The 14,246-nt window shown below is 52.3% G+C and overlaps 1 protein-coding gene across 1 annotated transcript in view; it reads left to right on the top strand.

The window, feature by feature from the left end:
• Positions 1–1,434: 1,434 nt before the first annotated feature.
• Positions 1,435–14,246, top strand: part of TNPO3 (transportin 3) — a 35,358-nt gene continuing 22,546 nt past the window's right edge. The window contains exons 1-4 of the mRNA XM_054399756.1: positions 1,435–1,572; positions 7,140–7,340; positions 9,754–9,827; positions 12,844–13,000. Of these exons, the coding sequence (XP_054255731.1) occupies positions 1,435–1,572; positions 7,140–7,340; positions 9,754–9,827; positions 12,844–13,000 (570 nt within the window). The remainder of the gene's footprint in view (positions 1,573–7,139; positions 7,341–9,753; positions 9,828–12,843; positions 13,001–14,246) is intronic.

Here is a 14,246-nt window from a genome sequence, read left to right as displayed (position 1 = left end):
CAACTAGAGCAGGTTGCTCAGAGCCCAAGACAGCCTGACCTGGAATGGTTCCAGAGATGGGACAGCTACCACCTCTCTGGGCAACCTGAGACAGGGTCTCATCACCCTCATTTGTCAAAAATTTCTTCCTTCTCTCCATTCTGAATCTCCCCCTCTCATTTTCAAGCCATCACCTCTTGTCCTGTCACAACAGGCCCTGCACAAAGGTCTGTCACCAGCTTAAGGTCTCCCTTTGTTGTCCCCCAAATGGATTCTCCTTGGTTACTATTTTGTCACTCCTAATTCTACATATGGAAGCAGAAGTTTACCATCCCCTTATCTCAAAGATTCTGCTATCTTTTGGGACCACCCAGGTGGTGTTTACTCAGGTGTGATAAGGCCTCCATCCCCTTCCTTTCATAAGACTCTTCCTCCTCTTAAGCTTTAATGTCCCATTATTGTTCCTTAAGGCTTTATCTTGTGAACCATCTCTTTGTCAATCTTCACCCACTCTCAGCCTCTTTTTCTCCAGGCAGAACAACCCCAGGCCCCTCAGCTGCTCCTCACCAGCCCTTTTCTCCAGACCCTTCAACAGCTTTGTTATTCTCTGTACCCATCCAGCTCCTCAATGTCCTCCTTGCAGAGAGGGCTCAAAGCTGAACCCAGGATTTGAGGTGTGGCTTCACCAGTGCCCAGTCCAGGGCAATCCCTGCCCTGGTCCTGCTGGCCACACTCTTGCTGATCCAAGCCACGATGCTGGTGGCCTTGCCCCCAGGTCCTTTTCCACCACTCTGCTCCAGCCTGGAGCATTCCTGGGGTGGTTGTGACCCACGTGCAGCACTTTCTCTTGTTGGGACTCATCCCATTGTCCTCAGCCCATCGATCCAGCCTGGCCAGGGCCTTCTGTAGAGCCTCCCGTTCTTCCAGCAGGTCAGCACTCCCACTCAGCTTGGTGCTGGCTGCAAACTGACTGCGGGTGCCTCATTCCCCTTCTGCAGACCAAGTCCCTGAGGAACATCACTTAGGACCAGACACCAGCTGGATTTAACTCCATTGCCCACCTGGCCACGAAGGCAGCAGAAGGAAATGGATGGAGACGAAGAGGGGAGGAAGAAAAGCAGAACAGGGAGGGAGAGGCAAGGGGAAGGAAGCGGAACGGCAGGAAGCGGAACGCGGGCAGCAGCGGTGGTCTGTTTCCGAGGGGGCGCTGTGCTGGGTCACACCGGCCCGGCAGGAAGCGGAACGCGGGTTTCCGGCGGGGTGTTTCCGGGGGACCGCTGTGCTGGGTCACACCGGCCCGGCAGGAAGCGGAACGCGGGTTTCCGGTGGCGTGTTTCCGGGGGGGCCGCTGTGCTGGGTTGCACCGGCCCGGCCCCGCTCCCGCAGCTCTCGGGGTGCTCTCAGGAGATGGCGGCGGGCGGCAGCGGCGGGCGGTGCTGAGGGGGGGAAGCGGCCATGGAGGGCAACGGCGGCCCGGGGAGCGGCAAGCCCAGCCTGCAGGTGGTTTATCAGGCGGTGCAGGCCCTGTACCACGACCCCGACTCCAGCGGCAAGGAACGGGCGAGCTGCTGGCTGGGCGAGCTCCAGAGATCGGTGAGAACTGATGGGCATCAAGCGGGGCTTTTAGGGGCGATGCGAGCGGAGGGGTTCCTTCCCCCACATACACCGTGAGGCCTGGCCTCGCCGTGGGCCGCTCTCCGGGGGCTCCACCCGCAGCGTTCCCTTCCGCCCCGCTCTCCCTTGGCCGGTTGTTGGGGTCAGGCCGCCTGGAGAGCGGTTTTGGGGAGCCTCCAGGGCTTGGCTTTGATTTTTCATCCTTCCGACTGTTTGCTTTTCCCCTCCAGGTTTTGCTTTTCCCCCTCCAGGTTTTGCTTTTCCCCCTCCAGGTTTTGCTTTTTTTCCCCCTCCAGGTTTTGCTTTTTTTCCCCCCTCCAGGTTTTGCTTTTTTTCCCCCTCCAGGTTTTGCTTTTTTTCCCCCTCCAGGTTTTGCTTTTTTTCCCCCTCCAGGTTTTGCTTTTTTTCCCCCTCCAGGTTTTGCTTTTTTTCCCCCTCCAGGTTTTGCTTTTTTTCCCCCTCCAGGTTTTGCTTTTTTTCCCCCTCCAGGTTTTGCTTTTTTTCCCCCTCCAGGTTTTGCTTTTTTTCCCCCTCCAGGTTTTGCTTTTTTTCCCCCTCCCAGGTTTTGCTTTTTTTCCCCCTCCAGGTTTTGCTTTTTTCCCCCCCCCCCCTCACAGAGTTTGGAGTTTCCCTCCCAGGTTTTGCTTTTCTACTTTCAGGGTTTCCTTTTTCCCTCCCAGGGTTTGAATTTTCCCTCCCAGGTTTTGCTTTTCTACTTTCAGGGTTTCCTTTTTCCCTCCCAGGGTTTGAATTTTCCCTCCCAGGTTTTGCTTTTCCCCCTCTCAGGGTTTGGGTTTTCCCGTCAGGAAAAACGGCCCCATGGGGTTGGTGCAGCACTCACTGCCTCGGGGAAGGATAAAAAAGGTTCGTGAAGATGGTAGGGAAGAATTTAGGGGCTTGTCCTGACCTTTTGCTGCTTGAGGTGAGGGATGTGGTGGGAGTCCCATAGCTGACTCCAGGAAGGCATCGCCCTCTTGGCCTCCAGTTGGTGGGAGAGGCCAAAGGCATCAGGGGGGCTTCATGATGGAGCCAAAGGTGGTGGAGGGGCATGTTGGTGAAGCCAGAGACATCAGAGGAGCTCAGTGGTGGAGCCAAAGGTGTTGCAGGGGCTGGGTGGTGGAGGTGTTGGAGAAGCTCAGTAGTGGAGCTAAAGGCATCAGAGGGGTTTGGTGATGGAGCCAGAGCCCTGTTCCTCCTTCCTGAAGTGTGTAAGCAAGACATAGTGAAGTCTTTCTTTCCAAACTTCATCCAGAAGGCTAAACCTGGCAGTGCAGATGTGTTTTCTGGCATGGTGGAACAAGATTTGGTCCTTGGCTGGAAACCTGGCTGTGACTGTTGTCCCTCCTCTCCAAAGCCCTTTTCTCCCTCCTCATCTCTTTTTCACTACTCTTCCCCCCATCCCCACCCCTTGTCTCTTCTTCTCTACTCTTCCCCCCTCTTTGGTGGCTTCCCTGGAGAAGTCTGATCAGCTTTATCTTCTGGGCTGTGACTTTGTCCTTCAGAAAGCTCTTGAGGGAGGACTTTGGTCCCATGTAGAAGCTCATTTTTGACCCCATGGTGATTCTTTGGGGGGGTCTGAGCTTCACAGGCCATGGTTCTGCTCATGCAAAGATCTCATTTTGGTTGAAAGGTGGAAATGATGATTTCAGAGGTGGTTCCTGTGCCAGAAACAACCCAGATCTGTTGGTCCAGAGGTGGGTGCTTGATGTTTGCTATGTGAGGTCTCCTGGCTGGTTGGCCAAGAGCAGGGTGAAGACGTTGACTTCTGTGCTCTGGTAGAGCATAAGGGGAGTTGTGCAGCTAATGTGGGTCTGTTCCTGGAGGACATAAATGTCACAATGGCCTTAGAGAAGCTCTTGGTCAGCCTCTGGGACAGAGTGGAGAACCAGGGACAGATGAACGGTCACAGAGCCATGGAATGGTTTGGGTTGGAGGAGACCTCCCAGGTCATCCAGTCCAGCCCTTAACCCAGCACTGCCAGGTCACCAAACCATGTCCCTCAGCACCACATCTCCATGGCTTTGAAACCCCTCCAGGAATGGGGACTCCACCACTGCACTGGACAGCCTGGGCCAGGGTCTTGACAACCCTCACAGGACAAAAATTGTTCCTCATGTCCAACCTGAGCCTCCCCTGGAGCAACTTGAGGCCATTTACTCTTCCATCACTTGACTGAAGAGACCAACCCAGACCTGGCTACAGCCTCCTTTCAGGGAGTTGTAGAGATCCAGAAGCTCTCCCCTCAGCCTCCTTATCTCCAGGAAAAACAACCCCAGGTCCCTCAGTTGCACCTCACAAATTCTCCAGGTCCTTCTTGTTCTCCAGACCCTTCCCCAGCTTTGTTGCCCTTCTCTGGACTTGCTCCAGCCCCTCCACGTCCTTGCAGTGAGGGCCCCAAAGCTGAACCCAGTACTCGAGGTGTGGCCTTGCTAATACCCAGTCCAGGGGGACAGTTCCTGCCCTGCACCTGCTGGCCATGCCATTGCTGATCCAAGCCAGGCTGCTGGTAGCCTTGTTGGCCATCCTGGCTCATCTCCAGCCACTGCTGACTAACACCCCCAGGTCCTTTTCCACCAGACAGTTTCCAGCCACTCTCCCGAGCCTGGAGCATTGCTGGGGTTGATATGACCAAAGTGCAGGACCCAGCACTTGGCCTGGTTGAACCTCATCCCATTGGCCTTGGCCCATTAATCCAGGCTGGACAGGTGCCTCTGTGGAGCCTCCCAACACTCCAGCAGCTCCACACTGCCCAGAACTGGACACAGTTAAGTCCTCTTCAAAGTCCTGTTGAGCAGTAAACTTTCTCTGAATGTCTTCATGAGTGACCTGGGATTGAGTGGGCTGGCTGCTCTTTTCTCCCAGGATGATTTCTCCAGAAAGACTTCTTTGTCACTGGAGGGTTCTGGCTGGAATGAGCAAAGCCAAGTTGCTATCAACTCCTCTCAGTGTTGTCACCCACCGTGGTGCAGCACTGAATCCCTCACCCTTATCTTTTTCTGCTCCATACTAGGAGATTAAATGCTGGTGGAACTTGCTTATTTCTAGTGGCCACCTAGTTCTAAACTAGTTTTGGAGCTTCAGGAGCAGCTGAGATCTCCACAGCTCCTCAGAGCCATCTCCACAGCTCCTCAGAGCCATCTCCACAGCTCCTCAGAGCCATCTCCACATCCTTGGTCCATGGCCAAACTCCATGAATCGAATTGAATTCACATCCCAAGTTTTCTGGTGCCTCATGTTCTGCCCTGAAGGGACTTAGTGACCACTTCTGAAGGATCCCTTTGTTGGTCTTCAGACTCTGGCTGGCCAAAGCTTGAGTCTGAAGTGATAGCTCAAGAGGAAATGTCCTCAGGTTGCACCATGGGGAGGTTCTGACACCACAAGTTGTCTCTAAACAAATTACTCCTCATCTTCTGCTGGTTCAAACTCAAAGCAACGTTGGGTTTGGGGTGAGGAGAAAGGTCCCTGGACTCACCTTGTTTACATCTTCATCTCTCCTTCTTAGCACCAGGCCAACACCCAACTCAGATTTCATCCCCAGTGTTAAATGTCCAGCTGGTGACTGCAAATGGTCCCTGCTGGAGTCTTGAGCTTTCAGGTTTTGTCTTCCTTTAGAAGCTGAGGTGCACCAACCTTGGTGTTACCCCAGGGACAGGCATCCTGGGAAGAGCACAGAGACATTGCCTGGTTGTGTAGGGACAAGGTCAGGAAGGCCAAGGTGCAGCTGGAACTGAACTTGGCAAGGGGTGTAAAGAATCACAGAATGGTCCAGGCTGGAAGGGACCTCCAAAGATCATCCACTCAGCAGGGACATCCCCCACTGGATCAGGCTGCCCAGGGCCTCGTTGAGCCTCACCTTGAATGTCTCCAGGGCAGGGGCCTCAACCACCTCTCTGGGTGTGATGTTCCAGTGTTCCACCCCCCTCACAGTGAAGAACTTCTTCCTGATACCCAATCTCAATCTGCTCTTCTCTAGTTTGAAGCCCTTGCCTCTCATCCTGTTACTGCAGGCCTTTGTGAACAGCCTCTCCCCATCCTTCCTGTAGGCTCCCCTCAGGTACTGGCAGGCTGCTATTAAATCTCCCTGGAGCCTCCTCTTCTCCAGGCTGAACAACCCCAGCTCCCTCAGCCTGTCCCACAAAGACCCTTAAAAACACTGATTTAATCTCATTTCATTTCTCTAAGTTGCTGATCAACCCAAAAAGTCATGCTTGGGGCTATCTTTTGACCCCAGGAACCACCTCTTGAAGGCTCTCTGTAACTCCTGACCACGCTGCAGTCCTGTTTGGAGCTTCCAAACAGCTGGTTTGCAGTCCCCACCAGTCATTAGTGGGCATCAAACCATGAATAATTCTGCTGCCTTTGTTGAAGCAGCAGCTCCCAGACAGTTGTATTAGAGCTGGTGGAGCAGAGCTGATGTTCTCCAGCTTGGGGTTTTTCCATATTTTGGGCTTTGGTTTTGTATTTTTTTTTTTTGGAGGGATTTCCTCACCCATTCGTTGCCAGGTCCAGTTTTTACCACCGTGTCCACAATTCTTCCATTCTCAAAGCTGTGGGAGATATTTTCCTCGTTAATGGAGTTGAGAAGGTCTTCAACACCAGTCACAGAAGCTCTGGTGTGACCTTTTGGTGGTTCTTTAACTGCTTTGAAGGCTTTTTGTGAGTAGAAATAAATCCATAGGGATGTGTCCCTCAGAAATAGTTTCAAGCCTTCCTCGCTCTTCCATCTTGGAGAAAATTTACAGCTCATGGTCACCATGGGAGATGGAAATGATGGAGCAAAGCCTGGTGAGAGAGCAAAGAAGCTTGTCTGGAAGGAGACAGCTCCAGAGAGAGTCATTCCTTGAACATCAGGGCTGGATTGAATGAGGCCATGAGTAACCAGGTCTAGTGGAAGGTGTCCCTGGCTGATGCCCAAAAGCTTCTTTTGCTGCTCTTCCCTGCAAGGCTGAACCTCAGATCCGCTCCTGATCTGCTCTCCTGAAGGGTTTGTGGTGGCTGAGACCATGAGCAGCTCCACCAGTGCCAGGTCTGGAAGCTCACCTGCTCCTTCAAGCTCCTGGGGGAGTGTCATGGCCTTGGCACCTCCATCAGCCAATCATCATGCCTCTGATGGCAACATGGCAGGGACACTCCTGGTGAACGTTTGGGGCTGTCTTGGAGGAGATCCCAGGATGTTAGGGGTTGGAAGGGACCTCTGGAGATCATGGAGTCCAACCCCCCTGCCTGAGCAGGGCCACAGAATCCAGCACAGGTCACACAGGAATGCATCCAGGTGGGGCTTGAAAGTCTCCAGAGAAGGAGACTCCACAACCTCTCTGGGCAGCCTGTGCCAGTGCTCTGTGACCCTCACGGTGACGAAGCTCCTCTCATGTTGAGGTGGAACCTCCTCATGGGTGCTGGAGTTTCTATCCATTACCTCTTGTCCTGCCACAGGTGTGGTGGGAGGTGTTTCCATCTGGTGGGGTTTGGTTTTTCTCTGGGTGCTAGTGGCAGCTCCTCCCTTTGCTCCGGGTGCCCTGCCTGACCATGCCCCGCTGCCCCTGCAGGTGCATGCCTGGGAGATCTCGGACCAGCTGCTGCAGATCCGCCAGGATGTGGAGTCCTGCTACTTCGCGGCGCAGACCATGAAGATGAAGATCCAGACCTCCTTCTACGAGCTGCCCACCGACTCCCACGCCTCCCTGCGGGACTCTCTGCTCTCCCACATCCAGAACTTGAAGGACCTGTCGCCGGTCATCGTCACCCAGGTCGGTGCTCAGCAAGAGGGGCTGCACGCAGCTGCTCCCTGCCGGAGCAGGGGAGGGCTGGAGCTGCCCTCGCACAGGAGCCCGGGCTGGTTGGCATAGAATCACACAACGGGGTGGGATGGAGAAGACCTTTGGTAACCTCCGCTCCAGCCCTTAACCCAGCACTGCCAGGGCACCACCAAACCACATCCATCAGCACCACACCTCCAGGGCTTTCAAACCCCTCCGGGGATGGGGACTCCACTGCTGTCCTGGGCAGCCTGGGCTTCACAACCCTTCTGGGGAAGAAATTATTCCTCATGTTCAATCTAAACCTCCCCTGGGGCAATTTGAGGCCATTTCCTCTGTCCTATCACTTGGGAGAAGACCTCTATGCCTACCTCACTCCAACCTCTTTTCAGGGAATTGTAGAGAGCCAGCAGGTTTCCCCTCAGCTTCATTTTCTCCAAGCTGAACAACTCCAGGGGCCTCAGCTGCTCCTCACAAGTTCTTCAGACCCTTCCCCAGCTTCGCTGCCCTTCTCTGGACCTGCTCCAGCCCCTCAGTGCCCTTTTTTGGAATGAGGGGATCTGAGGTGTGGACACCTGGGGCTTTTCCTGACACAAAGCCCTTGCCCCTCCCTTGGTTGCTCTTCCACCAGTGTGGAGAACAGCACTGGCTGATGCCTTCAACCAGCTTTGTTGTGTCTCCCAGTACAAAATCACAGAAATCACAGAAAAGATTCCACTCCACAGGTTGGAAAAGACCCTCAGGATCACCAAGTCCAACCAATAACCCTGCTCTGCAAGGTTCACCCCTAAACCATAAGCCCCAAGCACCACATCCAAACTGCATTTAAACACATCCAGGTTTGGTGACTCAACCACCTCCCTGGGCAGCACATTCCAATCCCTGATCACTCTTGCTGTGAAAAATATTTTCCTTGTCACAGTATATCAGAGGTTGGAAGGGACCTCAAGAAATCCTCAGGTCCAACCCCCCTGCCAGAGCAGAATCACTTAGGGTAGTCTGCACAGGAATGCATCCAGGTGGGTTTGGAAAGCCTCCAGAGAAAGAGACTCCACAACCCCCCTGGGGAGCCTGTTCCAGTGCTCTGTCACCCTCACTGTACAGAAGTTTCTCTTCATGTTGAGGTGGAATCTTCTATGTTCAAGTTTGAACCCATTTTTCCTTGTCTTATCACTGTGAACCACTGAAAAGAGCCCTTGACACCCACCCCTCAGATATTTATAGACATTGATCAGATCCCCTCTCAGTCTTCTCTTCTCAAGACTAAACAGCCCCAGGGCTCTCAGTCTCTCTTCATGCCCTGTCTAAACCTACCCAATGGTAACTTGAGGCCATTCCCTCTTGTTAAAATGAGGAATGAGCCTTGAGAATCAGGAGATGCCAGACTGGTTTGGTTTGAAGGAACCTTTCAAGGTCATCTAGGCTGGGTGCCTCCAAAAAAGAAGCCACAGAGCTGAGACCTCCAGTGTCTAGAGTGTCTAGCCCAGGGGGTGGACAAAGGAATTAGTTGTATTTTTGCCCAGAAATCCTGCACCCTTATAAATCTGGCTGCAGAGTTCTCTTTCTTCCCTCTCTGCTCCCGTGGGAGAGAGACTCTCTCTTATCTGGTAACACTGGGGGAGTATCCCAGGCCTCTTTGGCCTGACTCATTTTTTTTTTTTTTCCACTGTGCAATCTTGGCCTGTTTAAGCCTAATGCCAGGGTAAAAAAGGTGTGGGGGGCAGTTCAGGCCTGGCCAGCCTGAAACCAGCCTAGCAAGCACCAGGGGTGGGGAGAAGAAGTAGCCCTGGGATTGTTTTGGTGAACCCCAGGTGGGGAGAAGGGAAGTGTTGGGGTTTTTTTGGTCTGGTGTAAAGGAACTTGTGTGTTAAGATTAGGGTGGGGATTTCTTTGAGCTTTAGGTGCTTTGCTGTGCTCACCGCTGTGCTTTGTGGGTTTTATAGCTCCTGTGAATTGCTTTTTCCCTGTGAACTTTCCATGATTATCCAATCCATTTGTGTGAGCCTTGCTCTTTTGCCCCTTTTGGAGCAACAGAGCAATTTCTCCCACTCTAAACCAGGATGTAGGCCAACCCCCCTTCAGTCAGCACAGGGACATCTGAAACATCTGCAGGTTGCTCAGAGCCCCAAACAACCTGGCCTGGAATGGCTCCAGGGATGGGACATCAACCACCTCCTTGGGCAACACAGGCTTCATCATAAGGGTCTCACCACCCTCATCATGAAGAACCTCTCCAGTCTAAATCTCCCTCTTTCAGTTGGTGAATCCATATCAGAGCTGTGAATCCATACTGGAGTTCCAAGCTCAACTCTGATGGTCACAACCCCCTTTTCTCTGGTGGCTTTGGGGTGGTTTCATCCATTTCCCAGGCTTAGCTGTGTTGTTTTGTGTCTTCTCCTTCCAGCTTGCTTTAGCAATAGCAGACCTTGCCCTGCAGATGGCTTCTTGGAAAGGCTGTGTCCAAACACTGGTTGAAAAGTAAGTGAATTAATTCCTGAGTAGATGTGGATCCAAAACCCCACAGCAGGTGGCCCAATAAGGAGAAAGCTCTCTCCTGATGAGCATTGGATCACTGGCAGGGAGAGGGGGAGCTTTGGTGTCACAGAGAGACCCTGGATGTGGCATCTCTGAACCTCAGCAGTTCTCCTCATCCCTCTCTTTGTTCCCTGCTGAGCCCTCAACCCCTCCCAGCTTTAGGAGGACTGAGCAGTGAGGTCCATCCCTCACTGCTGCTGTTGGGTGTCCTGAAGATCTCAGCTGGGGTTTTGGTGCTCTTTTTTTTTTTTTTTTTTTTTTTTTTTTTTTTTTTGTGTGTGTGACAATGGCTTTGTGGTCCTGTGGGGGAAAATGGCATCCAGATGGGATCAAATTGGCATCAAATGACATCCAAATGGCATCAAGTCATAAAAATGACATCAAATGGCATCAAAATGTCACTGAAATGCCATCAGAATGCTATCAAAATGACATGAGATAGTATCAAATGCCATCAAAATTACATCAGAAGTCATCAGATGTCATCAAATTGTCATCAAAATGATATCAAGTGGCACTAGATGGCATCAGAATGTCATCAAGTGACAACAATGCCAACAAATGGCATCAAAATGACATGAAATGGCATCAAAATGGCACCAAATGCCATCAAAAGACATCCATTTGACATGAAATGGAATCAAATTGTCATCAAATTGACGTGAGATGGCATCAGAATGCCATGATGTGACATCAGAATGTCCTCAAATGACAAGAGAATGCCATCAAAATTACAGCAGCAGTCATCAGATGTCATCAAATTGTCATCAAAAGACATCAGAGGCATCAAATTGGCATCAAATGATCATCAAATGACGTGGAGTGGCATCAAAACCACATCAAAATCATATCAGATGGCACCAAACTGGCATCAAATGGTATCAAAATATCATCAGGTGGCATCAAAATGTCATCAAATGGCATCAAGTTTGCATCAAAGTGGCATCAGGTGGCATCAAAGTGTTACCAGGTATCCTCCAAGTGCCATCAGATGGCATCAGGTGTCCTCAAAGTGTTACTAGGTGTCCTCAAAGTGTTACTAGGTGTCCTCCAAGTGCCATCTGATGGCATCAGGTGTCACCAAAGTGTTACCAGGTGTCCTCCAAGTGCCATCAGATGGCATCAGATGTCACCAAAGTGTTACCAGGTGTCCTCCAAGTACCATCAGATGGCATCAGATGTCACCAAAGGGTTACCAGATGTCCTCCAAGTGCCATCAGATGGCATCAGATGTCACCAAAGTGTTACCAGGTGTCCTCCAAGTGCCATCAGATGGCATCAGGTGTCACCAAAGTGTTACCAGGTATCCTGAAAGTGTTACCAGGTGTCCTCCAAGTGCCATCAGATGGCATCAGGTGGCATCAAAGTGTTACCAGGTGTCCTCCAAGTGCCATCTGATGGCATCAGATGTCCTCAAAGTGTTACCAGGTGTCCTCCAAGTGCCATCTGATGGCATCAGGGGTCACCAAAGTGTCACCAGGTGTCCTCCAAGTGCCATCAGATGGCATCAGGTGTCACCAAAGTGTTACCAGGTGTCCTCCAAGTGCCATCTGATGGCATCAGGTGGCATCAAAGTGTTACCAGGTGTCCTCAAAGTGCCATCAGATGGCATCAGGTGTCACCAAAGTGTTACCAGGTATCCTGAAAGTGTTACCAGGTGTCCTCCAAGTGCCATCAGATGGCATCAGGTGTCACCAAAGTGTTACCAGGTATCCTGAAAGTGTTACCAGGTGTCCTCCAAGTGCCATCAGATGGCATCAGGTGGCATCAAAGTGTTACCAGGTGTCCTCCAAGTGCCATCAGATGGCATCAGGTGTCACCAAAGTGTTACCAGGTGTCCTCCAAGTGCCATCAGATGGCATCAGGTGTCACCAAAGTGTTACCAGGTGTCCTCCAAGTGCCATCAGATGGCATCAGGTGTCACCAAAGTGTTACCAGGTGTCCTCCAAGTGCCATCAGATGGCATCAGGTGTCACCAAAGTGTTACCAGGTGTCCTCCAAGTGCCATCAGATGGCATCAGGTGTCACCAAAGTGTTACCAGGTGTCCTCCAAGTGCCATCAGATGGCATCAGGTGTCACCAAAGTGTTACCAGGTGTCCTCCAAGTGCCATCAGATGGCATCAGGTGTCACCAAAGTGTTACCAGGTGTCCTCCAAGTGCCATCTGATGGCATCAGGTGTCACCAAAGTGTTACCAGGTGTCCTCCAAGTGCCATCAGATGGCATCAGGTGTCACCAAAGTGTTACCAGGTGTCCTCCAAGTGCCATCTGATGGCATCAGGTGTCACCAAAGTGTTACCAGGTGTCCTCCAAGTGCCATCAGATGGCATCAGGTGTCACCAAAGTGTTACCAGGTGTCCTCCAAGTGCCATCTGATGGCATCAGGTGTCACCAAAGTGTTACCAGGTGTCCTCCAAGTGCCATCAGATGGCATCAGGTGTCACCAAAGTGTTACCAGGTGTCCTCCAAGTGCCATCAGATGGCATCAGGTGTCACCAAAGTGTTACCAGGTGTCCTCCAAGTGCCATCAGATGGCATCAGGTGTCACCAAAGTGTTACCAGGTGTCCTCCAAGTGCCATCAGATGGCATCAGATGTCACCAAAGTGTTACCAGGTGTCCTCCAAGTGCCATCTGATGGCATCAGGTGTCACCAAAGTGTTACCAGGTGTCCTCCAAGTGCCATCAGATGGCATCAGGTTCAGGTCATCCTAAAGTGTTACCAGGTGTCCTCCAAGTGCCATCTGATGGCATCAGGTGTCACCAAAGTGTTACCAGGTGTCCTCCAAGTGCCATCAGATGGCATCAGGTGTCACCAAAGTGTTACCAGGTGTCCTCCAAGTGCCACAGCATGGAGCTGTGGTCGGATGTCCCCCACCTGACCCGCCCTGCCATCCGAGGTGCCTCCGGTGCCATGCAGAGGTGCAGATGCCGTTGTCCTTCCCCCTGTCCTGGCTGCAGGTACAGCAATGATGTCACCTCCCTGCCCTTCCTGCTGGAGATCCTCACGGTGCTCCCCGAGGAGGTCCACAGCCGCTCCCTGCGCATCGGAGCCAACCGCCGCACCGAGATCATCGAGGACCTGGCCTACTACTCCAGCACTGTCATCTCTCTGCTGGTAAGGGCACCAGGGGAGCCACCCAGGCCCTTGGTAGCTGCTTGGCAGCTTCAGCCACCCTCTGCACCTCCACCTCGCCGCCCCAGGCGCCTTCGAAAAGGTGCAGCTGGAAGGGAGCTGCTTTCACAGCTTTGAAGTTTGGAGGACGTCAAAGTCCCAGCCAGGCAGGGTTGAAAACAGAGCTGAGTATGGAAACTGCACTTCAGCCTCCTCCTCTCAGCTGGGCTCCTCACCTCAGGGCTGCGGTGAGATGGAGAATGGAGCCTTGTCTCCTGCTTCCTGAAGTTCAGGAGGTCTGTAGCCTTCTGGAGTCTTGGTCCAGGAGGTGTCTGGGGTTGAATTCTTGGTCCAGGAGGTGTCTGGGCTTGAGTTCTTGGTCCAGGAGATGTCCAGGGTTGAATTCTTGGTCCAGGAGGTGTCTGGGCTTGAGTTCTTGGTCCAGGAGGTGTCTGGGGTTGGAGCTCAAACAGAGCATGTCCCATGTCCTCTGGAGCTTCCTCTTGATGCCCAGCATTTCACACTGCTCATCTAGAGAAGGAACATTGATGGAGCAGGTCTGGAGGCCCACCAGGCAGCTAGTTAATGTCACCATGCTCCAGGTGGAGCTGAGCTTTGGGACATTTAATAGCAGTGTCTCACCAGGGCTCATTTCTCAGCTCTGCAGCTCCATCTCTCCATGCTTGGATGAGGTCTGGGTCTCTTCATCTCTCTTCCAGCCACCTCCATCTTGTCCTGTGAGCCTGTAGGTCACCATTCCTTGGTTAAAGGAGTTGTGGCTGCTGAAGTGAGGAGGAACCTTGACCTCTGGAGTTCTTCATCCATGTGAGGGGACCCACAGGTCCCTTTTGATGTCATGTCTCTGAACGTGACAGCATCTTGGTTTTCCAATGGTGGTAGATCACCTTTGAGGTTTCCTTCTCATTGATGAGCAAACTTGGAGGCCCTTTGGTTTTACTTGTGACCATGTTCTGATACTTCTCCATCTCTTTTCTGCTGTCCTTTCCCCATCTCTCCATCCATCCTTGAATCCCCTTCTCTGATGGGACCTGACACAAACCCAACCCCCAGCAGTTCTTCTTGGTTTCATTTGGAGAAGAGGCTGGGACAGAGCTGAGGAGGGAGCAGGTTAAGCTTGCACCTGGTCCAAAACCTTCACAGAAGGTCCATGTTGTGTTTCCACACTGCTTTTTTTGGGTTTGTGGTGAAGAAAGACACAGGGAGGTCCTAGGATGGAGATAACAGTGTG

This window comes from Indicator indicator, chromosome 3 (genome assembly GCF_027791375.1).
Source record: "Indicator indicator isolate 239-I01 chromosome 3, UM_Iind_1.1, whole genome shotgun sequence".
NCBI classification, from domain to species: domain Eukaryota; kingdom Metazoa; phylum Chordata; class Aves; order Piciformes; family Indicatoridae; genus Indicator; species Indicator indicator.
This window is presented reverse-complemented; position numbering and strand designations above follow the sequence as displayed.